Source organism: Oncorhynchus clarkii, chromosome 6 (assembly GCF_045791955.1).
Source record: "Oncorhynchus clarkii lewisi isolate Uvic-CL-2024 chromosome 6, UVic_Ocla_1.0, whole genome shotgun sequence".
NCBI lineage: Eukaryota > Metazoa > Chordata > Actinopteri > Salmoniformes > Salmonidae > Oncorhynchus > Oncorhynchus clarkii.
In genome coordinates this window covers 65095507-65121915 of record NC_092152.1, presented here as the reverse complement: position 1 = coordinate 65121915, position 26409 = coordinate 65095507, and the positions used below count along the sequence as shown (strand labels likewise).

The following is a 26409-nucleotide window of genomic DNA, read 5'->3' as shown; positions in this document are numbered from 1 at the left end:
GTTTCTATTGTATCCGTTGTACTGTAGTACACAACTTCTGAGATTGGGCAACAGTTCCTAGAACCTAGTGTTGCTTTCATTAAACACATTGTTTTCTTGGTAGACTTAACACTAGGGTCCTACAGTGCTTTGCAGCATGACTAGAAAGTAACGACTTCATTCACTGGAAATGAACTTACCTTGTGCTCTTCCTCCTTGAACCAACAGTGTTGTACACAGGTCATCCCACAATCTTTTCTTAGGGGATCCATATAGGTGGGGTGCACATTGGTTGTCAAGAGTTCAGTCACCAGGGGTGTATTCATTATGTCTTGCAACAGAAACAGTTTACCGTTTAAGAAACACAGATGCAGAATGAAATGGATTGCTCTACCTGAATGTGCAATAGAAACTCTAGTTTGTTGCTAAATGTTTCCCATTTGGAAAAATGAAAAGACAGACAAAACATTTTGTAACAGAATAGGTGGTCATTCTGCCAAACTGTTTCAATTGGACAAATTGCGGTGCGTCCCTACCCGTTTCGTTCGCTTCAGATTTAAGAAATGTTTCGCACAGATTCGGCTGAATGACTACACCCCTGGTTCATCCAAAAGCTTATAAAAAGGTACATAATAAACACCATGGCTAAAGAACACAGACCAGTAACTTAAGCCTACTACAACAGTATATCAGCTGCAGACACATTCACATGTAACTCCATCATAGGAATACAGATTCACTTTTGTCATTTTATTTTTGTGACAATGGCAGTTGTATGGGTGAACATAGAATTTGTAAAAATAAGTCGTTGACTGTATGGCATACAATAACACAACACGTCCAGAAACCCTCATTCACTGACATTACATTGGGCTTGGATGTCCAACACTCTAATGAGGGAAGACAGAAATGAGACAACCGCAAAGTAATACAAGGCAAAACAGCACACAATTGAACGTTTCAACTATGTAAAGGTGGAAAAATAATTGTAAAAAGTAACTTATTTCCCTTAATAATGCAGATTGTAAGATTCAAACCATATGATAAAATGAATAACATTCAACACCACCGGAACACAGTGAGACCAACAGACCAATCAGATTATTTACCCAGGCTTCATCACCATGCCAACCCCTGCAGAGATCTGCCAGCAGGCGAGGTCACAATACTACACAGAGGTGCCCTCTGTGAGAGGGGCTGTCTTGTTGTCATCAGGCTTCATGGCAGGGAAGAACAGTACCTCCTGTGAAACAGAATTAACATCAGGTGGTTTCACACAGACACAGAGTCCTGCTGAAGCGTATTCAAGTTTGTAGTGCGTGTGTGTGTGTAAACAAGCATCAACACAATGTCCCCTACAGCATAATAATAAACATGCATGCCTAAAGCCTTGTACACATTGGCAGTTTGAAGTGACTAAAAAGCTTTTTTTTTTTTGCATATACAATTAAAATCTATTATAAAATCTAAAAGCACATGGAATCGGACATTTCAAACCACCTTCGTAGGTGAATCTGATTCCTGGCCTTGCAACTTGTGTCTGAACGGTCAAATGTGATTTATTTGCTCGCAACTGTTTTTGACTTATTTGGCTTATCTTGTTTGCTAGCTACTCTGTTGACAGTTTGATAAGAACATGTGGTAGCTAACTAGCTTTTTAATGGTTTACAAACAAATGAGTGAATGTGCTAGAAAGCTAAACAGCTACCTAGCTAGCGGACTGTTGTGGCTAGCCAAAAAGGACTCCTTTTGAAAGGTGGATCAGCTATTCGTTTGAGGCTTTATAAGTGTTCTTACACTATGACTTTTAACATTTAAAGGAACAGGGAAACATCCATTGCAAACATTGTTCTCGCCTTAGCTTGCTACATAACATGAGTGATAGGAAGCAGGAGCACCACCAATCAGCCTAAACCACTGCGCACACACCAGTCGTTACTATGACACCTAGCATAGCCATGTCTGCAAATGACTGCCGTCTGAACATACAAAAATCGGATTTGGTCACTTGTAAATTCCTGTTTGGACAGTCAGTATTTCAAAACGAGCTTAAAAACTACATTAATTTGAGCATTAAGGCCTACAGTGTGAACAAGGCTTTAGAGATTGTAAAGGATCTACATTGGCCTCTGCCTGTATGTACTTTGATTGTACCTTAATGTTGTTGGAGTCTGTGAGGAACATGGTAAGACGGTCAAGGCCCATGCCCCAGCCAGCAGTTGGTGGCAGGCCATACTCTAGTGCCGTGCAGAAAGTCTCATCAACGGACATGCTCTCGTCATCACCCTCTGCCTTGGCCTAATAAAACACAAAAATACACACAGGAGCTAGATGAGAAATTAAAAATAAGTAGCTCATCAAGATTTACAGGGTGGTGACTCAAACGGGAAAATATCAGAAAGAAAATGAAGCACCAATGGTAACTAAGTTGACGTAAGGGAAGACTTTTCGGAAAATACTTCAGTTCAGTGGCCCCCTACTACTACAAACAGTTAAAGTCGGAAGTTTACATACACCTTAGCCAAATATATTTAAACTCGGTTTTTCACAATTCCTGAAATGTAATCCTAGTAAAAATTCCCTCTTAGGTCAGCTAGGATCACCACTTTATTTTAAGAATGTGAAATGTCAGAATAATAGTAGAGTGATTTATTTCAGCTTTTACTTATTTCATCACATTCCCAGTGGGTCAGAAGTTTACATACACTAAATTAGTATTTGGTAGCATTGCCTTAAAATTGTTTAACTTGGGTCAAACGTTTTGGGTAGCCTTCCACAAGCTTCCCACAATACGTTGGGTGAATTTTGGCCCATTCCTCCTGATAGAGCTGCTGTAACTGAGTCAGGTTTGTAGGCCTCCCTGCTCACACACGCTTTTTCAATTCTGCCCACAAATTTTCTATAGGATTGAGGTCAGGGCTTTGTGATGGCCACCCCAATACCTTGACTTTGTTGACCTTAAGCCATTTTGCCACAACTTTGGAAGTATGCTTGGGGTCATTGTCCATTTGGAAGACTCATTTGTGACCAAGCATTAACTGATGTCTTGAGATGTTGCTTCAATATATCCACATATCCACATAATTTCCCTTCCACATGATGCCATCTATTTTGTGAGGTGCACCAGTCCCTCCTGCAGCAAAGCACCCCCACAACATGATGCTGCCACCCCCGTGCTTCACGGTTGGGATGGTATTCTTCGGCTTGCAAGCCTCCCCTTTTTCCTCCAAACATAACGATGGTCATCATGGCCAAACAGTTATATTTTTGTTTCATCAGACCAGAGGACATTTCTCCAAAAAGTATGATCTTTGTCCCCATGTGCAGTTGCAAACCGTAGTCTGGCTTTTTTAGGGCGGTTTTGGAGCAGTGGCTTTTTCCTTGCTGAGTGGCATTTCAGGTTATGTTGATATAGGACTCATTTTACTGTGGATATACAGTCATGACCAAACGTTTTGAGAATGACAAATATACATTTTCGCAAAGTCTGCTTGCCTCAGTTTGTATGATGGCAATTTTCAGTTACTCCAGAATGTTATGAAGAGTGATCAGATGAATTGCAATTAATTGCAAAGTCCCTTGTTGCCATGCAAATGAACTGAATCCCCCAAGAACATTTCCACTGCATTTCAGCCCTGCCACAAAAGGATCAGCTGACACCATGTCAGTGATTCTCTCATTAACACAGGTGTGAATGTTGACGATGACAAGGCTGGAGATCACTTTCTCATGCTGATTGAGTTCGAATAACTGACTGGAAGCTTCAAAATGAGGGTGGTGGTTGGAATCCTTGTTCTTCCTCTGTCAACCGTGGTTACCTGCAAGGAAACACGTTCCATCATCATTGCTTTGCACAAAAAGGGATTCAGAGGCAAGGATATTGCTGCCAGTAAGATTGCACCTAAATCAACCATTTATCGGATCATCAAGAACTTCAAGGAGAGCGGTTCAATTGTTGTGAAGAAGGCTTCAGGGTGCCCAAGAAAGTCCAGCAAGCGCCAGGACCGTCTCCTAAAGTTGATTCAGATGCGGGATCGGGGCACCACCAGTAGAGCTTGCTCAGGAATGGCAGCAGGCAAGTGTGAGTGCATCTGCACGCACAGTGAGGCGAAGACTTTGAGGATGGCCTGGTGTCAAGAAGGGCAGCAAAGAAGCCACTTCTCTCCAGGAAAAACATCAGGGACAGACTGATATTCTGCAAAAGGTACAGGGATTGGACTGGTGAGGACTGGGGTGAAGTCATTTTCTCTGATAAATCCCCTTTCCAATTGTTTGGGGCATCTACAAAAAAGCTTGTCCGGAGAAGACAAGGTGAGAGCACTACCATCGGTCCTGTGTCATGCCAACAGTAAAGCATCCTGATACCATTCATGTGTGGGGTTGCTTCTCAGCCAAGGGAGTGGGCCCACTCACAATTTTGCCTAAGAACACAGCCATGAATAAAGAATGGTACCAACACATCCTCCGAGAGCAACTTCTCCCAACCATCGAGGAACAGTTTGGTGAAGAACAATGCCTTTTCCAGCATGATGGAGCACCTTGGCATAAGGCAAAAGTGATAACGAAGTGGCTTGGGGAACAAAACATCGATATTTTGGGTCCATGGCTAGGAAACTCCCCAGACCTTAATCCCATTGAGAACCTGTGGTCAATCCTCAAGAGGCAGGTGGACAAACAAAAACCCACAAGTTCTGACAAACTCCAAGCATTGATTATGCAAGAATGGGCTGCCATCAGTGGCCCAGAAGTTAATTAACAGCATGCCAGGGTGGATTGCAGAGGTCTTGAAAAAGAAGGGTCAACACAGCAAATATTGACTCTTTGCATCAACTTCATGTAATTGTCAATAAAAGCCTTTGACACTTACGAAATGCTTGTAATTATACTTCAGTATTCCATAGTAACATCTGACAAAAATATCTAAAGACACTGAAGCAGCAAGCTTTGTGATATTAATATTTAAAATTAATATTTGTGTCATTCTCAAAACTTTTTAGTTCCTGTTTCCACCAGCATCTTCACAAGGTCCTTTGCTGTTGTTCTGGGATTGATTTGCACTTTTTGCACCAAAGTACGTTCATCTCTAGGAGACAGAACGCATCTCCTTCCTGAGCAGTATGACGGCTGTGAGGTCCCATGGTGTTTATACTTGCGTACCATTGTTTGTACAGATTAATGTAGTACTGTTGGAATCGGCTAAACTTTGAACATTGAGATACTAAATAAATGATAGAGAAGAAGCCTTGAATAGGAAGAGTGAAAGAGACTGGGTTGTGTGTCAGAAGTTAATGGTTATCTGTGGGAAGACGGATAGCTTTGGAATGTGTTGGTGGAAAGGAGTAGAGCAACGGGTTGAGATAGGGGATGGACATCTATGGACTAGGGGAATGAGGGGTTGAGGTCAGGAAGTCAGGTCAGTTCCCCTTAAGGGAGTAATCAGGGTTTAGTATCTGGTTACCTTCTTCAAGTTGAACCATAAAATGTAAGGATTGGAGAAAGAAGGACGTGTGTCCTAAAGTGGGATTGTATATAACTGTGATGGTGAGAAATGTTTTGCTGTCTGAATACAGCTATGTCGACCCTTTGGGAAGAATTCAACTTGGTTAAGCTTCTCTAGTGTCTGTGAGTTATTTACTCTGAAAAATTAGAACCTAACAGTACCTTCAGTCATTTGGAAATTGCTCCCAAGGATGAACCAGACTTGTGAAGGTCTACAATTGTTTTTCCGAGGTCTTGGCTGATTTCTTTTGATTTTCTCATGATGTCAAGCAAAGAGGCACTGAGTTTGAAGGTAGGCCTTGAAATACATCCACAGGTACACCTCCAATTGACTCAAATGATGTCAATTAGCCTATCAGAAGCTTCTAAAGCCATGACATAATTTTCTGGAATTTTCCAAGCTATTTAAAGGCACAGTCGTATGTAAACTTCTGACCCACTGGAATTGTGATACAGTGAATTATAAGTGAAATAATCTGTCTAAACAATTGTTGGAAAAATTACTTGTGTCATGCACAAAGTAGATGTCCTAACCGACTTGCTAAAACTATAGTTTGTTAACAAGAAATTTGCGGGAATGGTTGAAAAACGAGTTTTAATGACTCCAACCTAAGTGTATGTAAACTTCCGACTTCAACTGTAGTTTCTAGCATTACTCAGCCGACTTGCCCAGGCACACTGACCTTAGCCTGTTGCTCAAAGAGCTCCCTCTGTCTGATAGGGTCGTTCAACTCAGTGTAGGCATTACAGATCTCCTTCTTCAATACAAACAGCTCAAAACGCTCCGTCAGGCCTTTCTCTGACCGGTGCCTGTATGGGGAGAGATCAAGGAGAGCATAGATAGATACATCAGCATTGACAAGCAGGGGGCACTGCAATACCTATGACTCAGTTTCAAATGGTAAACTGCAGTCCATTGGAATGTGAATAAGAGCACTGTTGCTTGTTTTTAAGTGAGTGTAATATGGATAGGAAGAGCTCACCATTTGGCCAGGGGGCTCATGATCTGTGGGTGGTCACAGATGAACGTGGGGTTGATACACGTGACTTCCAGGAAATCTCCCACCAACTGCAGGGATAAACATCAACTTCAGTTTAGTTGTGATGTCAACAACACGGAAGGGGTATAGGAGGAGGGTTTCCTGATGTAGATTAGAAAATGCACCTTGTCAAGGAGGCGGGCAGTAGTTCTAGGAGGAGGGCACTCCACTCCTTTCTGGGCACACAGTTCATCAAAGAATGTACGGGTCTCTGGGGAGGGTGGAGAGGGACAGGTCAGTAAGACAGCCTAGGAAATTATATAAATATATAGAGGTATAGCTGTGGCACTGTATTGACCGCCATTCATTCTCTTACCGTCACTGTCGTAGGTGTCAGCAGCTGGGAACTTGACGCCCATCTCCTTCTCCAGGTCGTGCGTCATGCTGACCCTCCTGAAGGGAGGAGTGAAGTCGATCTCATAGGTCGGGCCCTCTGGACCCTCTGGATGATACTTCACTTTGTACTCTCCAGTGATGTGCTTGACCATCCCTGATGGGAAGAGAGAGAGCAGACCAGTTAGTAAGGGAACCTACCATCGACACACCTACATATCACTGTGAGTAACACACACACACACACACACACACACACACACACATACATATACATACATATACATATATATACATATATTCACATTCCAGAATGATGAAGTAGAAACACCCCCTTCATTCACCCGAGAGAAGCTTCTCTGTGATATCCATCAAGTCATAGTAATCTGCATAGGCCATATAGAATTCGCAGGTGGTGAACTCTGGATTGTGGGTGAGGTCAATGCCTTCGTTTCTGAACTGCCGTCCAATTTCATACACTCTGTCAAACCCCCCAACCACAAGCATCTGGGGAAAAAAAGACACAGAAATATGAGCATGGAGTTGAAAGTGTTTTTTCATGTGTTATTGGTCCTTCCTCAGGGGACATGTTACCTTGTGGTAGAGCTCAGGAGCAATCCTCATGTAAAGGTTCATGTCTAGGTCGTTATGGTAGGTCACAAAGGGTTTGGCCACAGCCCCACCAGGAATCAGGTTCATCATGGGCGTCTCAATCTGTAAGAAATGTGTGTTGTGGTTTTAAAGTCTCAGTTACCTATCTCCATCTATCACCAAAACACTGTTTGTGAAAAAGAAGCCTTTAAAATGAATTTCCACATCAAAGAGAAGAGAGCTTTACCCCTCTTGAACTCTTAACCTGAACTCCTAAACACTCCAATGTAATTTCCCTGACACAAGTGCCCCCTATTGGCCATTTCCCTCACCTCCAGGAATCCCAGCCCGTCCAGGAATCTGCGGAGGTAAGTGATGATCTTGGCACGTGTTACAAACTTCTGCCTCACATAGTCATTGAGAATCAGATCCAGGTATCGCTGACGGAATCGTGTTTCCTGGAAGCAATTGGTTAGAGATAGTGTAAGGATCCCTAAAAATGGTAATTTCTTCTGCAGGTTACATGAATTAAGGGTGTCCTGTATCATCTCTCATTCATATGAAGGCCTGACATGTTTTCTGTATGTCCACTACAGGATTGTGAAGGTGCTCACCTTGTCCTTGAGACCAAAGTGCAGGTGGGGCAGCATGTGCAAGCAAGGGGAAAGCAGGGTCATCTCTATGGGAATGATGCTCAGTTCGCCCTTTTTGGTCTTCCCTGGATTACCACGAACACCAATGATGTCACCACGCCGCAGCTTGTTGTTGATGCGCACAAACTCCTCCTCAGACTTGTAGCTCCTGACAGGGAAGATTGACAGAAGGGGTTAGAAAAGATACATGTGGGAGTTATGAGCTCACATGAGTAGTGGAGTTCTGGGAATGACCATGTTCTGTACCTGTTGGTTGCCATAACTTGCAGCTTGACGCCTTCCCCTCGCAAGTCATAGAAGATTAACTTGGCCCCAGACTCTCTCTTGGCATGGACACGACCTGCCAACAACAGAGTTTCACATATGTCAAAAATACAAATTGACCATCAAAACACATTATTCCAACACACAATAGTTGAAAACAGTTGTCAGTACCTGATACATTGAGGACAATGTCTGTTAGCTGGTCTCCAGGCTGTAGGTGGTTGTATTTCTCAATGAACTCTGTGAGCGACAGATCTACATTGTACTTGTGAGGGTATGGGTCCTCTGCCGTGCCCTTCAGAGCCTGGATGGCTTGAGTGCGGATCTTAAAGTATTGCTATTGGGATAAACAATATAAAGTGATGTTACTGCAAATGTACAAAAGCTCAATTACTGCAGCCCTATTTTTGAGAAATACACTACCGGTCAAAAGTTTTAGAACACCGTCATGTTACAAAATGTCAGGTTTGCATGTACAGTTCCAGCCAAAGGTTTGTACACACCTACTCATTCAAGTTAAAAAAAACAACTATATTCTACATTGTAGAATAATAGTGAAGACATCAACTATGAAATAACACATATGGAATCATGTAGTAAGCTAAAAAAGTGTTGTTACACAAATCAAAATATATTTTACATTTGATATTCTTCAAATAGCCACCATTTGCCTTGATGACAGCTTGGCACATTCTCTCAACCAGCTTCACCTGGAATGCTTTTCCAACAGTCTTGAAGGAGTTCCCATATATGCTGAGCACTTGTTGGCTGCTTTTCTTTCACTCTGCGGTCCAACTCATCCCAAACCATCTCAATTAGATTGAGGTCAGGGGACTGTGAAGCCCAGGTCATCTGATGCAGCACTCCATCACTCTCCTTCTTGGTAAAATAGCCCTTACACAGCCGTAGAGGTGTGTTGGGTCATTGTCTTGTTGGAAAAAAAGGTTGTCCCACTAAGCCCAAACCTGATGGGAAGGCGTTTTTGCTGCAGAATGCGGTGGTAGCCATGCTGGTTAAGTGTGCCTTGAATTCTAAATAAATCACAGACGGCGTAACCAGCAAAGCACCCCCACACCATAACACCACCTCCTCCATGCTTCATGGTGGGAAATACACATGCGGAGCTCATCCGTTCACCTACTCTGCGTCTCACAAAGACACGGTGGTTGGAACAAAAAAAAATCTCCAATTTGGACTCCTGACAAAAGGACAAAATCTGAACAGAGATGTGTCTGTTACTTGAACTCTGAAGCATTTCTTTGGGAAGCAATTTCTGAGGCTGGTAACTCTAATGAACTTCCTCTGCAGCAGATTGCAGAGGCAACTCTGGGTCTTCCATTCCTGTGGCGATCCTCATAAGAGCCAGTTTCATCATAGCGCTTGATGGTTTTTGAGACTGCACTTGAAGAAACTTTCAAAGTCATTGAAATGTTCCGTATTGACTGACCTTCATGTCTTAAAGTAATGATGGACTCTTTGCTTATTTGAGCTCTTCTGGCGATTATATGGATTTGGTATTTTATCAAATAGGGCTATCTTCTGTATATCCCCCTACCTTGTCACAACACAACGGGTTGGATCAAACGCATTAAGAAAGAAATTCCACAAATTAACAAAGCACACCTGTTAATTGAAATGCATTCCAGGTGACTACCTCATGAAGCTGGTTGAGAGAATGCCAAGAATGCGCAAAGCTGTCATCAAGGCAAAGGGTGGCTATTTGAAGAATCTCAAATATATTTCGATTTGTGGTTACTATATGATTCCATATGTGTTTTTTCATAGTTGATGTCTTCACTATTATTCTACAATGATGAAAACAGGTAAAAAATAAGGAAAAACCCTTGACTGAGTAGGTGTCCTAAAACTTTTGACCAGTAGTGTATTTAAATTTTTTATATTCTACTAAGATCAGCAGTAAATGTTCTCAAGCAAATCACAAGAGGGAGGGAAGGATGAACATAAAACATCCATATAGCTCACGTTAGGGTCCAGGGTCTCCTCATCTGCATTCTGATCTGCCTGGTCATTGGTCTCCTTCTGCTCAACCTGCTCTTTGACTTTGGCTTCCTTCTCAGATGCCTTCTTCTCAGCTTTCATTCGCCTCTTCAGCTCACTGACAACAACACAGACAAAGAGGGTAACATCAGGGTATCTAGTGGACTCTGCATCGGGGTTGAGGGGACTACTTAATAAAGCCATTCAAGTAATGCCTAAAAAGGGAATCATTCATGACAAAAGGGTGGTTGTTTTTCTCACTGAATGGAAAAGCCACCAACCTTTTGTCACCTCGCCAGCGATTCCCCTGAATTAAAGCTGGGACTGACGCTGCACTGGGGAGAGTGAACTTTACCCCCTGAGCCCTGACCCCAAAGGCTTGGCACACCTGGTGCCTGGCAGTTCTGACCACCAGAGTCAGCATGGTGAGGCAGGATGACCTACTGTGCTACACCAGTCAATGACCAGACCTGGAGAGACACACACACACACACACACACACACAGAGCACAGCTGACTTATTTCTGTGAATTTGAAACATGGGACCAACACTTTACATGTTGCGTTTATATTTTTGTTCTGTGTTAACGGGTTTAGTAACAGTGGTATAAAGTAAGTAGAAATACTTTGAAGTACTACTTATTTTTGGGGGGGGGGGGTCTTGTACTTCACTATTTATATTTGGACAATTTTTAGGGTAAAAGTTGCAGGACTTTGCAGTTCGAAAACTGCCATCATTTTCAAATGGCCCCGAGATATATCAGGAATGTCTCTCTATAAAGGTCCCTGGGCTAACACCAATATACAGATTTAAGAGTCAAACTGTCATTCAAAATGAACAACCAACCCTGGTCAGTGTTGATATCCTATTTCGGGTCGTAATTTGGTTAAGTTAAATAACCAAGCAACTGATTTTGCTTCTTTTCCATTTCGGCAGTCTCCTAGAATGACTAAATGACGCCTGTATCTCTAGCTGTAGCCACCGAAAAACAATAAGAGGGGAAAAGGGTCAGTCACTCACTCACTTACCCAATGACATCCTCCTTAGCTAGCTAACGTTAGGCGCCATGCTTTAACTTGCTACATAAATTGATATGATAGCTGATTAGCCACGTTATGACTGACCTGTGATCATTGCCCTTGCTAGGTTTATTGTATTGCAATCCCCAGGATTAGTTACATTTCTTCATATCTGCTGAGTAGTTAAAGCGCCGTCAGTTCAACTTTAAATAGCGCATACAACCCAATTATTTCTCCCCGTTCTATTGATGTTAATGTGATATCAATATGACTGATTAACAAAATAGTGTTGCATTAACCTTTCCACGTTTGCAACCCACTTTAAACAAAATGCAACAATCCAAAATGTAGCTGGCTATTTTTTACCGTGATATGCACACTATTCCCAGATTCCATGTGCGAATGTTGCACGTCGCTAATACACAAGAGAATTAAATGTAAAACATTTTTGGGGATAAAAATAGAATGTGAACTTTCATGTGCCTTAATAACAAACTTGTATGCCATCTGTAAATATGAATCAAAATGTTAAATTACAAGCCTAGTTGATTTAGCTACAGAAAAAGACAGGAACCTTCCCGCTGGTCATGATTGGCTGAAATAATGGATGGGATGGACATGCCGAGAGATGAGTTTGGATTGGTCTGCAATGTAGCATGCTTATGTTTATAACATGAGCTACTCAGTACGTCAATCCGTTTGTACTGTATGGGTTGGGATTATGGTTCCCTGTTTAGCTAGCTAGCTACCTAAACAAGAGACTCGGCTTCGCCAGAGACACGACCCATCAAGTTAGCCAGATGTGTCTCGGGATGATTACAACCATTATTGTATTTCATGAACACATGTACATGTCTAGACAATAGTGACACATCCACTTAGGTAGATGTGGCTGGGGGGTGGTTATAGCATTTCCCCCCCACATGACCCATCAATTTAAACAAGTGTGTCTGGGTAAGCATCATCTAATAATTATAAAATATTTTTATGTGGACACTTAATATTGCTACTATGCAAATAACAATTTCACTGTGCCGTTTACACCTTCTGTATCCTGTACCTGTGACAAATACATGTTGATATATAGTGTGTTTACCAAAGACGGTAATGTGAAGAACAATATGACCTGCACCGAAGTCAGATTATGATATATGCCTTGGTAAAGTGTATTTTTACTACTACTTTTAACACATTTAGTCTTGAAATCTTTGGTTATTTACTACACTACTCTTACTTTGTTTAGCACATGGCCTCACATGTGAATACTTAAAGAGATGGGTGGGGACAGGCTTAAGAAGGGTGTGAACTATGCTGAATGGGTGTAGACAAAGCTCTCCAGTAGGTGTACCAAAACATTCAATGTCCATTTTCTCAAAAGTGGTGACACATGTTTATTAACTTTCAAATGAGAATTACTTCCATTGTTCCTCAAGTGCAGTGTATGATACACCATTTTGTTGCTGATTACAATTTGTTTTCGGAATAACAATGGAATTTAACATTAATTTCCAATAGTATTCTAATTAAAATCAGGTAAAAACTGCTGAATGAGTCCAAATATTTCTGTAATTTCTTTATTTTGATGATATACCTGACATCGTGAAAATGGGTTTGTCCTGCCTAGTCACGGTTGAGTGTCTAAAAAAAATGCTTTTTCTTTTACTTTTGATAATTAAGTATATTTCAAACCAAATGCTTTTACTCAGGTAATATTTTACTCTCACTTTCACTTGAGTCATTTTCTATTACAGTAACTTAACTTTTCTTGAAGTATGATAATTTTCTACTGAGTAGGCAGAACATTTTCACTTTCATTCTGAGCTGATCAGACCACGTAACCCAGAAGTAGCTAGCTAAATTCACTATCTTTCAAGCCATCACATTACGGAAGTGAAATAGGATGTTTAGCTTGGATGCATAAAGCTGACTACTTCAATGTTTCCTCAAATATATAGCATATCTGTATGACCTGAAAGGTTGGTGAAGTTGGCAAGCAACTCATTATGGTAAACCCAAAAAGGCAAACACTTCTTCAGCTAAAACGTGGTTTTGTCAATAAACCTAGCTGAAAATAAGGAACTTCACGTCAGCAAATTACCTGGGTAATTTCTACGGTGCATTATGGATTTTGTAATCATCACCATTAACAGAATAGGATGAAGAGCATCCATGTCGCTTGACAGAAAAGACAATTGGAATTTGTATGCACATTCGCAATGGAACAGTCGTTTAACCATCGATCTTTATCCGATCTGATGCAACTGTGTGCAACAATATCCTACAAATTTAATCGAATAATAACACGGAAGTGAAACACACACCATCAACGTGTTGCACACATATTCATAGATTATTTCCAATAGAAGAGTGATTCGACATTGGCTTACTTTTTGCTGAGTTCATTTGCGTGCACCTCTGTAACGTCAGCCATCTTCCTCGTGCTGCAAGCAAGATCAACGCCAACACACACACACACACACAACTGAACGCAATGACGTCTCAACGCGTTCGAGGGCATCAGTCTGACTCAAGATACTGCGTAAAAGTAGGACAGCACTCAGACCACCAGGGGATCATATGAGTTTATTTTGTTGTTTCAAATAACTCCATGGGTGGCCTTCATTTTTATCTTCGTTGAAGAACACAGGTCCTTTACTAATTATAAATGTCTAATGCGAATATTAAAATACATGTCAATATGTGATCATATTCATCTGGTTTCTGAGCATCCTTCCCTCCCTTTATAATGTTTTATATGTTTTTGGATGGACAACTAGGGTATGACCACGATGCATTTAATTGATGATAAGTGATGTTACTCTTCAAACATCAAGATTGATGTACTTGTGCTTGTGATTTTGACATTTCAAATCTTTCACGGTATGGGAAATTCATGTGTCTCCTGAACAACAAAAGAAAAGTTGATCAATGCAAAAATTGAACCAAAACCAAACAACAGAGTAGGTAAATAAATTAGACAAAGGAAAACATATCATCTGTCTTTATTAATATAGATACCAGCAGGTTTACATACATATAACTACTTGGGTTGCACAATATATTGGTAAGCATATCGGAATAGGCCGATATTAGCTAAAAATGCCAACATCAGCCCGATGTCTAGTTTAACGCAGATGTGCAAAACCGATGTCAAAGCTGACGTGCATACCTATATAACGTAGGTAGATGACGCCACAAAAAAATATAGCGCTACACGTGCAACATAGCATTCATAACCTAGCCCACAATGTCTGCTGTGTGGATCGAGCAGTCAACAAGTCAAGCAGTCATTTGGAAGATTAAGAAAATTTCATCAAGACAACTCAAAGGCGAAATATCATTAACGTCAAGATAAACTTAACTGCTTGACATTTATGATGAAATCCTGGTTGAGACTGAACAAATGAACAACGAAATAGCACAGCAAGTAAGTGAAAGAAATAGGTTTTCATTATGTTTTACTGGTAATGGGGACATATGTAAATGCCAACAAAATAACTTTTTGGTCAGTGTGTGTGTGTGTGTTTCAACTATTTAACTGTACTGGAATGCTTAAAATATCGGATATCGTATCGGCCAAAAATGTCATAACTACAAGAATATACAAATGCCCCAACAAAAGCAAAAATACATTTTATATGGATTCATTTTTTTAAAGGTAACGTTTAAGTTGTTCACTAATCTGGTCTTCCGGTTTTTGAGGCTTACCAATGGTTTACATCTTGTGGTAAACCCTCTGTATTTACTCTGGTGAAGTCTTCTCTTGATTGTTGACTTTGACACAGAAATGCCTACCTCCTAGAGGGTGTTCTTGATCTGGCCAACTGTTGTGAAGGTTTTTTTTTTTACTAGGGAAATAATTATTGTCATCCAACACAGTTGTTTTCAGTGGTCTTCCAGGCCTTTTAGTGTTCCTGAGCTCACCAGTGGGTTCTTTCTTTTTAAGAATGTACCAAATAGTTGATTTGGTCACACATAATGTTTTTGTTATCTCTCTGATGTGTTTGTTTTGATTTTCAGCCTAATAATGGCTTGCGTCACTGGCAGTGACAGCTCTTTGGACTTCATATTGAGGGTTAACAGCAACAGATCCCAAATGCAAATGTCACACTTGAAATCAGCTCTAGACCTTTTATCTGCTTATTTGTAAATTAACTAATGAGGGAATAACACATACCTGGCCATTGAACAGCTGAGCAGCCAATTGTCCAATTACTTTTAGTCCCTTAAAAAAGGGGGGCACATATAAAAAGTGCTATAATTCCTACACCGGTCACCCGATTTGGATGTAAATACCCTCAAATGAACTTCTACACTTTCAGCTCCTTATTTAATTTCAACTCCAATATGCTGTGGTAGACAGCTACAATAATAATAACTTGGTCAATGTCCAAAAAACATCTCAAGGATGATCAATGGAAACAGGATGCACCTGAGCTCAATTTTGAGTCTCATAGAAAAAGGGTCTGAATACTTATTTGACCAAATCAAATATGTTGTGTTTTTTATTTTTAATACATTTGCTACAATTTCTAAAAATCTGTTTTCACTTTGTCATAATGGGGTATTGTGTGTAGATTGACGAGGGAAAATCTATTTTAGAATAAGGCTGTAACGTAACAAAAAATGTGAAGGGGTCTGGATACACTGTATACCAGTGTGCACGGTTGTCTGTTTGATGTAATTAAATAGTATATTACTATTTATTATTTGTATCGTTCTATGGCAAATGTACATAATGTGTTTTGTAGTGATGTCTCCATGGAAGATGTTTGTATTGGCTTGTGTCTGGCATGCACAAACTAGACTTATTTATAGATCTGAGAGGAGAACACTGCCATGTTATAGAAAGGCATCATCCCTTTTTATTTAATCAATCGTTTAATGTTGCCATTGTGCTACATGCATGAGTGAGAAAGATCAGTGAGGAAAAGTTGTGATGGACTACTTTCTGCACACTGTCAGTGTGAACCGGAGTGACTCAGTATTGCCACATGCAATCGTGTTCCCTGCTCTCAGCCCCTCCCAAGCATCATTATGGCACCCCTCATGTCTCTTTTGCAACTAATGTCAAATCAAATCAAATTTTATTTGTCACATACACATGGTTAGCAGATGTTAATGCGAGTGTAGCGAAATGCTTGTGCTTCTAGTTCCGACAATGCAGTAATAACCAACAAGTAATCTAACTAACAATTCCAAAACTACTGTCTTATACACAGTGTAAGGGGATAAAGAATATGTACATAAGGATATATGAATGAGTGATGGTACAGAGCAGCATAGGCAAGATACAGTAGATGGTATCGAGTACAGTATATACATATGAGATGAGTATGTAAACAAAGTGGCATAGTTAAAGTGGCTAGTGATACATGTATTACATAAGGATGCAGTCGATGATATAGAGTACAGTATATACGTATGCATATGAGATGAATAATGTAGGGTAAGTAACATTATATAAGGTAGCATTGTTTAAAGTGGCTAGTGATATATTTACATCATTTCCCATCAATTCCCATTATTAAAGTGGCTGGAGTTGAGTCAGTGTCAGTGTCAGTATGTTGGCAGCAGCCACTCAATGTTAGTGGTGGCTGTTTAACAGTCTGATGGCCTTGAGATAGAAGCTGTTTTTCAGTCTCTCGGTCCCAGCTTTGATGCACCTGTACTAACCTCGCCTTCTGGATGATAGCGGGGTGAACAGGCAGTGGCTCGGGTGGTTGATGTCCTTGATGATCTTTATGGCCTTCCTGTAACATCGGGTGGTGTAGGTGTCCTGGAGGGCAGGTAGTTTGCCCCCGGTGATGCGTTGTGCAGACCTCACTACCCTCTGGAGAGCCTTACGGTTGAGGGCGGAGCAGTTGCCGTATCAGGAGATGATACACCCCGCCAGGATGCTCTCGATTGTGCATCTGTAGAAGTTTGTGAGTGCTTTTGGTGACAAGCCGAATTTCTTCAGCCTCCTGAGGTTGAAGAGGCGCTGCTGCGCCTTCTTCACGATGCTGTCTGTGTGAGTGGACCAATTCAGTTTGTCTGTGATGTGTATGCCGAGGAACTTAAAACTTGCTACCCTCTCCACTACTGTTCCATCGATGTGGATAGGGGGGTGTTCCCTCTGCTGTTTCCTGAAGTCCACAATCATCTCCTTAGTTTTGTTGACGTTGAGTGTGAGGTTATTTTCCTGACACCACACTTCGAGGGCCCTCACCTCCTCCCTGTAGGCCGTCTCGTCGTTGTTGGTAATCAAGCCTACCACTGTTGTGTCGTCCGCAAACTTGATGATTGAGTTGGAGGCGTGCGTGGCCACGCAGTCGTGGGTGAACAGGGAGTACAGGAGAGGGCTCAGAACGCACCCTTGTGGGGCCCCAGTGTTGAGGATCAGCGGGGAGGAGATGTTGTTGCCTACCCTCACCACCTGGGGGCGGCCCGTCAGGAAGTCTAGTACCCAGTTGCACAGGGCGGGGTCGAGACCCAGGGTCTCGAGCTTGATGACGAGCTTGGAGGGTACTATGGTGTTGAATGCCGAGCTGTAGTCGATGAACAGCATTCTCACATAGGTATTCCTCTTGTCCAGATGGGTTAGGGCAGTGTGCAGTGTGGTTGAAATTGCATCGTCTGTGGACCTATTTGGGCGGTAAGCAAATTGGAGTGGGTCTAGGGTGTCAGGTAGGGTGGAGGTGATATGGTCCTTGACTAGTCTCTCAAAGCACTTCATGATGACGGAAGTGAGTGCTACGGGGCGGTAGTCGTTTAGCTCAGTTACCTTAGCTTTCTTGGGAACAGGAACAATGGTGGCCCTCTTGAAGCATGTGGGAACAGCAGACTGGTATAGGGATTGATTGAATATGTCCGTAAACACACCGGCCAGCTGGTCTGCGCATGCTCTGAGGGCGCGGCTGGGGATGCCGTCTGGGCCTGCAGCCTTGCGAGGGTTAACACGTTTAAATGTCTTACTCACCTCGGCTGCAGTGAAGGAGAGACCGCATGTTTTCGTTGCAGGCCGTGTCAGTGGCACTGTATTGTCCTCAAAGCGGGCAAAAAAGTTGTTTAGTCTGCCTGGGAGCAAGACATCCTGGTCAGTGACTGGGCTGGATTTCTTCCTGTAGTCCGTGATTGACTGTAGACCCTGCCACATGCCTCTTGTGTCTGAGCCGTTGAATTGAGATTCTACTTTGTCTCTGTACTGACGCTTAGCTTGTTTGATAGCCTTGCGGAGGGAATAGCTGCACTGTTTGTATTTGGTCATGTTACCAGACACCTTGCCCTGATTAAAAGCAGTGGTTCGCGCTTTCAGTTTCACGCGAATGCTGCCATCAATCCACGGTTTCTGGTTAGGGAATGTTTTAATCGTTGCTATGGGAACGACATCTTCAACGCACGTTCTAATGAACTCGCACACCGAATCAGCGTATTCGTCAATATTGTTATCTGATGCAATACGAAACATATCCCAGTCCACGTGATGGAAGCAGTCTTGGAGTGTGGAGTCAGCTTGGTCGGACCAGCGTTGGACAGACCTCAGCGTGGGAGCCTCTTGTTTTAGTTTCTGTCTGTAGGCAGGGATCAACAAAATGGAGTCGTGGTCAGCTTTTCCGAAAGGGGGGCGGGGCAGGGCCTTATATGCGTCGCGGAAGTTAGAGTAACAATGGTCCAAGGTCTTTCCACCCCTGGTTGCGCAATCGATATGCTGATAAAATTTAGGGAGTCTTGTTTTCAGATTAGCCTTGTTAAAATCCCCAGCTACAATGAATGCAGCCTCCGGATGAATGGTTTCCAGTTTGCAAAGAGTTAAATAAAGTTTGTTCAGAGCCATCGATGTGTCTGCTTGGGGGGGATATATACGGCTGTGATTATAATCGAAGAGAATTCTCTTGGTAGATAATGCGGTCTACATTTGATTGTGAGGAATTCTAAATCAGGTGAACAGAAGGATTTGAGTTCCTGTATGTGTCTTTCATCACACCATGTCTCGTTAGCCATAAGGTATACGCCCCTCTTCTTACCAGAAAGATGTTTGTTTCTGTCGGCGCGATGCGTGGAGAAACCCGTTGGCTGCACCGCCTCGGATCGCGTCTCTCCAGTGAGCCATGTTTCCGTGAAGCAAAGAACGTTACAGTCTCTGATGTCCCTCTGGAATGCTACCCTTGCTCGGATTTCATCAACCTTGTTGTCAAGAGACTGGACATTGGCAAGAAGAATGCTAGGGAGTGGTGCACGGTGTGCCCGTCTCCGGAGTCTGACCAGAAGACTGCCTCGTTTCCCTCTTTTTCTGAGTCGTTTTTTTGAGTCGCTGCATGGGATCCACTCCGTTGTCCTGTTTGTAAGGCAGAACACAGGATCCGCGTCGCGAAAAACATATTCTTGGTCGTACTGATGGTGAGTTGACACTGATCTTATATTCAGTAGTTCTTCTCGACTGTATGTAATGAAACCTAAGATGACCTGGGGTACTAATGTAAGAAATAACACGTAAAAAAACTAAAAACTGCATAGTTTCCTAGGAACGCGAAGCGAGGCGGCCATCTCTGTCGGCGCCGGAAGTGAATGTTCCTATACTTCTGAGTATAACAATGTTCAAAGTTTCACCCAGAATCCAACAGTGGCTAGCTATGGCAATCTGTTTGCACTGTATGGGTTGGGATTATGGTTTATTGTTTAGCTAGCTAGATGGTGAAGCATGATTCCTCACTGCAGAGAATGTGTTTCCACTTGCTCTAGAGTCCAGTGGCTATCTTAGGTTTGTGTGCGGCTGCTCGGCCATGGAAACCCGTTTCACGAAGTTCCCGACAAATAGTTATTGTGCTGACATTGCTTCCAGAGGCAGTTTGAAACTCAGTAGTTAGTGTTGCAACCGAGGACAGACAACTTTTATGCGCTATGCGCTTCAGCACTCGGTGGTCCCATTCTGTGAGTTTATGTGGCCTACCACTTGGCAGCTGAGACGTTACTCCTAGACGTTTCCACTAAACAATAACAGCACTTACAGTTGATTGGGGCAGCTCTAGCAGGACAGAGATTTGACAAATTGACTTGTATGGTAGAAAATTACGAGATTGTGTTAATACTGTTTATGCATCGAATACGGTTTCTTACTACTTCCTCATCTGTGTCTGTGTTAACTGAGTTGGCCTCTGGGGTTTGAGCTAGCAACTGATTTAGGATGGTCGTGTCCTCTCTCGGGCCTGGTATTCTGGTGTTTGTGTACTCTGAGGTACCAGGGAGGAGATGGCTCTGGTATGGACAGCTGATAAGAATAACCTTGTCTTAGGGGCCAAACTTTGGTTTCTACACAATTAGAACAGTTTTCACAGCAAATGATATCTGGCTGGGGGATACTCCTTTCTCAAATACAAAACCTCACCCTTTGACCCATTCCACACATGTTGTTTGTCATGTAGACTAAGAGGTTGTAACTTTGCCATCTTAACCCAACTCTGTTTCGGGGTTCTCAGCGATCACCAGATGATTGTTTGTCATTACTTCAGAGTCTCTCTCACTTGGTTAGAATTTCCACGACACCTGTTGGAAAGGTGGCATCCTATGACAGTGCCACGTTGAAAGTCCCTGAGCTCTTCAATGCGGGCCATTCTACTGCCAATGTTTGTCTACAGAGATTGCATGGTTGTGTGCTCAATTTTATACACCTTTCAGCAACGGGTGTAGCTGAAATAGCTGAATCAACTGATTTGAAGGGGTGTCCATATACCTTTGTCCAATGCATGTATTTCATGAACATGTGTACATGCCTAGACAATTGTGACCCATCCACTTAGCTATTTATGGCTGGGGGGTGGTTACAGCATTTCTTTCACATGAACCATCCATTTAGACACGTGTGTCCGGGTAAGCATCATCTAATAATAAAATATTTATACAATATTTTCATCTGGACACGTTCTATTTTTGATATTGCAAAAGCAGACATGCAAGTAACCATTTCACTGTAGCTTTTACACCTTCTGTATCCAGTGCATATGACAAACTTTGATTTGATATATAGTGTGTGTTTACCAGAAATGGTAATGTGAAGAACAACATGACATGCACAAAAGTCAGATTAGGATTTAGGCCAAGGACTAGATAAAGTGTACTAATACTTTTTGCTACTACTTTCAACACTTTAAGTCTTGAAAACTTTGTTTGTTTAGCACATGGCCTCACATGTGAATACTTAAAGAGATGGGTGGGGATAAGGCTTAATATTCGATGCATAGGGTGTGAACTCTGCTGAATGGGTATAGAGAAAGAAGAGCTCTCCAGTTGGTGTACCAAAACATTCAAGGACCATTTTCTCAGAAGTGGGGTTACAAGGTAACCAGTGTAGTGCTGGATATAGATATACTATTTTGTAGTCTGTGTTTTTATCCAATGTAAAAAAAAAATGCTTTCTGGTGTGTCCTGTCTACTTAGTGTTTGAGATTTTGTTTTTAAACTAAATTAATGCTTTCTGATTTGCCTAATATAAGTAATAAAAGTAATAGTATTTTTTACTTCTGAGAATTAAGTATACATAAAACCAAACATAGACTTTTCTCAAGGAATATATTTTACTCTGACTTTCACTTGAGTCATTTTCTATTCAGGTAACTTTACTTTATGACAATTGGGTACTTGTTCCACTGAGTAGGAAGAACATTTTCACTTTCATTCTGAGCTGATCAGTCAGACCACGTAGCCCAGAAGTAGCTAGCTAAATACACTAGCTAGCAAGCCATCCCATTACAAAAGTGAGATTATAGAATAATACAAAATACTGATGAGTTCACATAAATAGCACATCAGTATGACCTGAAAGGTTGGTGAATTCGGCAAGCGACTCATTATGATAAAGCTAAAAAGGCAAACACTTTAGCTAAAACGTGGTTTTGTTAATCAACCTACATGAAAACAAGAAACTTCAAATCAGCAAACAACCTTGGGTAATTTGTACGATGCAATATCGGTTTTGTAGTTATATCCACTCACATAATAGGATGGAGAGCATGCATACGTGTACATTAATGAACTGCAAGCAGCACGTGTGATAAGCTGCTTGAACCTAATGGACCATTAGAATATGTATGTACATTCGCTATGGTACACTTATTTTTCCATCGTGCAACAATATCCTACTGCTTTTATGGAATAATAACACGGAAGGGATCCACACACACCATCAACGTGTTGCACACGTCTTCATAAATGCTGTCCAATAAAGGAGTGAATCGACAATGGCTTACTTTTTGCTTAGTTTCTCTGCATCCACCTCCGTAACGTCTGCCATCTTATTTTTCTCTTTCGCTAGGCTTTTTCGGGCGTTGGCATCCAAGTTATGGTGCATTGCCGCCACCTTCTGTACTGGACTGTGGGCCAGAGCAAGGGAGAAATGAACTTCTACCTGCCAGCCACGTTTCTCTTAAAAAAGATTAACAAATATTTGAGACTATATCTAATGACGTTCTACTCAATATACTCTTTAAACTAATTTCCTGTATTCCCTTCTCCCCCATACAAGATCTCTGCCTCCTCTCTCTTTCCCTCTCATACTGCCCACACTGTATCAATACATGCTCCACTGTCTCTTGCCATCCAGGACCTGGATGACGACCTCCAAATATCGCGCCATACCTGAGAGTAAACATCATTGACCACGAATGAAAACAACAAAGGCCTAATTACGCTCCCCAGGCGGTGTATCGTTATCCACCAGGTAGCTGCCTTGTCCTTCCCATCTGGACAAGAGGAATACCTATGTAAGAATGCTGTTCATTAACTATAGCTCAGCCTTCAACACCATAGTACCCTCCAAGCTTGGGCCCAGAGTCTGAACCCCGCCCTGTGCAACTGGGTCCTGGACTTCCTGAAGGGCTACCCCCAGGTGGTGAAGGTTGGAAACATCACCTCCACTAAGCTGATTTTCAACACAGGGGCCTGACAAGGGTGCGTGCTCAGCCCCCTCCTGTACTCCCTGTTCACCCATGACTGCGTGGCCACTCACACCTCCAACTCAATCATCAAGTTGGCAGACGACACAACAGTAGCAGGCCTGATTACCTACAGGGAGGAGGCGAGGGCCCTGGCGTAGTGGTGTCAGGAAAATAACCTCTCCCTCAATGTCAACAAATGAAGAAGCTGATCATGGACTTCAGGAGACAGCAGAGGGTGCACGCCCCTATCCACATCGACAGGACTACAGTGGAGACGGTGAAAAGCTTCAAGTTCCTTGGACTGCACATCATTGGCAACCTGAAATGGTCCACCCACACAAACAGTGTGGTGAAAAAGGCACAACAGTGCCTCTTCAACCTCAGGAGGCTGAATAAATTTGTCTTAGCCCCACAAACTTTTACAGATGCACAATTGAAAGCATCCTGTTGGGCTGTACCATTGCACCCCTTGGTACGGCAACTGCACTGCCTACAACCGAAGTGCTCTCCAGAGGGTGGTGCGGTCTGCCCAATGCATCACCGGGGGCACACTGCCGGCCCTCCAGCACCCGATGTCACAGGAAGGCCAAAAAGATCATCAAGGACATCAACCACCCGAGCCACGGCCAGTTCACCCCGGTATCATCCAAAAGACGAGGTCAGTACAGTTGGATCAAAGCTGGGACCAAGCGACTGAAAAACAGCTTCTATCTCAAGGCTATTAGACTGTTAAATAGCCATCACTAGCTGGTTACCACCCGGTTACTCAACCCTGCACCTTATAGGCTGATGCCCTATGTACAGTTGAAGTCTGAAGTTTACATACACTTAGGTTGGAGTCATTAAAACTCATTTTTCAACCACTCCACAAATGTCTTGTTAACAAACTATAGTTTTGGCAAGTCGGTTAGGACATCTACTTTGTAATTTTTCCAACAACATTTTTACAGACAGATTATTTCACTTATCATTCACTGTATCATAATTCCAGTGGGTCAGAAGTTCACATACACTAAGCTGACTGTGCCTTTAAACAGCTTGGAAAATTCCAGAAAATGATGCCATGGCTTTAGAAGCTTCTGATAGGCTAATTGACATAATTTGAGTCAATTGGAGGTGTACCTGTGGATGTATTTCTAGGCCTACCTTCAAACGCAGTGCCTCCTTGCTTGACATCATGGGAAAATCAAAAGAAATCAGCCAAGACCTCAGAAAATAAATTGTAGACCTGCACAAGTCTGGTTCATCCTCGGAAGCAATTTCCAAACGCCTGAAGGTACCACGTTCATCTGTACAAACAATAGTACGCAAGTATAAGCACCATGGGACCAAGCAGCCGTCATACCGCTCAGGAAGGATACGCGTTCTGTCTCCTAGAGATTAACAGACTTAAATAAAAAAAGGGCAAATCAATCCCAGAACAACAGCAAAGACCTTGTGAAGATGCTGGAGGAAACAGGTACAAAAGTATCTATATCCACAATAAAACGAGTCCTATAATGACATAACCTGAAAGGCCGCTCAGCAAGGAAGAAGCCACTGCTCAAAAACTGCTATAAAGCCAGACTACGGTTTGCAACTGCACATGGGGACAAGATCATACTTTTTGGAGAAATGTCCTCTGATCTGATGAAACAAAAATAGAACTGTTTGGCCATAATGACCATCATTATGTTTGGAGGAAAAACGGGGAGGCTTGCAAGCCGAAGAACACCATCCCAACCGTGAAGCACGGGGGAGGCAGCATCATGTTGTGGGGTGCTTTGCTGCAGGAGGGACTGGTGTACAAAATAGATGGCATCATGAGGGATGAAAATTATGTGGATATATTGAAGCAACATCTCAAGACATCAGTCAGGAAGTTAAAGCTTGGCCGCAAATGCGTCTTCCAAATGCACAATGACCCCAAGCATACTTCCAAAGTTGTGGCAAAATGGCTTAAGGACAACAAAGTCAAGGTATTGGAGTGATCATAACAAAGCCCTGACCTCAATCCCATATAAAATTTGTGGACAGAACTGAAAAAGTGTGTGCGAGCAAGGAGGCCTTACAAAATTGACTCAGTTACACCAGCTCTGTCAGGAGGAATGGGTCAAAATTCACCCAACTTATTGTGGGAAGCTTGTGGAAGGCTACCCAATTTTACTAGAATTAAATGTCAGGAATTATGAAAAACTGAGTTTAAATGTAATTGGCTAAGGTGTATGTAAACTTCCGACTTCAACTGTACCTCCAAACAGAAAATCCTTTATCCAGTTGTACGTTCTTCCTCCTACCCCCATAATATCAAGCTTCATTATCAACCCCTCCTTCCACATCATATCATACGCCTTCTCCACATCAAAAAAGACAGCTACAACATTCTCCTTGTTCACCTGAGCCTTTGACCTCTGATTCTAAGCAGAGCACTGGGTCCATAGTCCCCCTTCCCTTCCTGAACCCACTCTGATGTGGTGATACTAGCCCCTTGCTCCCCAGGAAGGAAGTTAGCCTCGCCGTAATCATATGTTCCATAATCTTTCACACGTGATGTTAAATCTATTGGCCAATAACTTGTTGGCCTTGCTGGGTCCTTCCCTGGCTTCCGGATTGGTACCACTACTGCCTCCCAACTGTCTGGTAGTTTCCCCTCCTCCCACACGTTGATGTACAACACCAATACCTTATCCAGTGCCCCATCAAGAAGATGGGTCGACATAACATAGCACACTTCATATTTCCCAGGTGAAGATAACCCAGCCTTACCTATTGCCCTTTTCACCTCTGCCATGGTAAATGGTGCATTCAACACATCATTTACATCCTCCCTCCTGTCCAGCACTCCTGGGTGCTCCTCTCTTGTTCTCTCTCTCCCCCTCTGCCCCTCTGACAAATTTGCTGTGCTATGCACTTGGACAAACATTTTGGCCATCATCTCTGCCTTCTCATCTGTTACTGCCATACCCTCCCCAATAGTCAACACTGGATAATCTCACTCCCTTTAACCCCACTTCTCCCACAGGTGTCGCCCTTCCAATGGTGTCACAGAACCGACGCCAACATGACCTCTTTGCCTGACGGATAGTTCTCCTCACCAGGGCCTTCTTATACCGAATCAGATGTTGGAAGTCATGCGTCCTTTTC

The 26409-nt window shown here is 42.5% G+C and overlaps 1 protein-coding gene across 2 annotated transcripts; it reads right to left on the bottom strand.

Annotated features, from left to right (window-relative positions):
- Window positions 1-714: 714 nt before the first annotated feature.
- Window positions 715-13864, bottom strand: LOC139411450 (lysine--tRNA ligase-like). 2 transcript variants are annotated; one of them, XM_071157843.1, is made up of 15 exons: window positions 13765-13852; window positions 10639-10827; window positions 10343-10475; window positions 8531-8696; window positions 8342-8435; window positions 8057-8243; window positions 7775-7900; window positions 7446-7565; window positions 7196-7358; window positions 6835-7008; window positions 6644-6729; window positions 6462-6547; window positions 6162-6288; window positions 2134-2277; window positions 715-1222 (listed from the first exon to the last, which is right to left on the bottom strand). In XM_071157843.1, the coding sequence occupies exons 2-15, from the start codon at window positions 10779-10781 to the stop codon at window positions 1148-1150; spliced, it is 1824 nt and encodes a 607-aa protein (XP_071013944.1). In that variant the 5' UTR covers window positions 10782-10827; window positions 13765-13852; the 3' UTR covers window positions 715-1147. The 2 variants fall into 2 exon arrangements, with proteins under 2 accessions (XP_071013944.1, XP_071013945.1); XM_071157844.1 differs by lacking the exon at window positions 10639-10827 and having other exon boundaries at window positions 13765-13864.
- Between the last annotated feature and the right edge of the window lie 12545 nt (window positions 13865-26409).

Bases quoted from the DNA above. Each gene is read 5' to 3' on its own strand.
- LOC139411450 (XM_071157843.1), bottom strand. From the start codon at position 10,781: ATGCTGACTCTGGTGGTCAGAACTGCCAGGCACCAGGTGTGCCAAGCC. The intron at 7,359-7,445 runs GTAACATGTCCC...TTTTTTCCCCAG, and splicing joins CTCCTGAGCTCTACCACAAG to ATGCTTGTGGTTGGGGGGTT. The intron at 2,278-6,161 runs GTCAGTGTGCCT...GTGTTTTATTAG, and splicing joins TCTTTGAGCAACAGGCTAAG to GCCAAGGCAGAGGGTGATGA.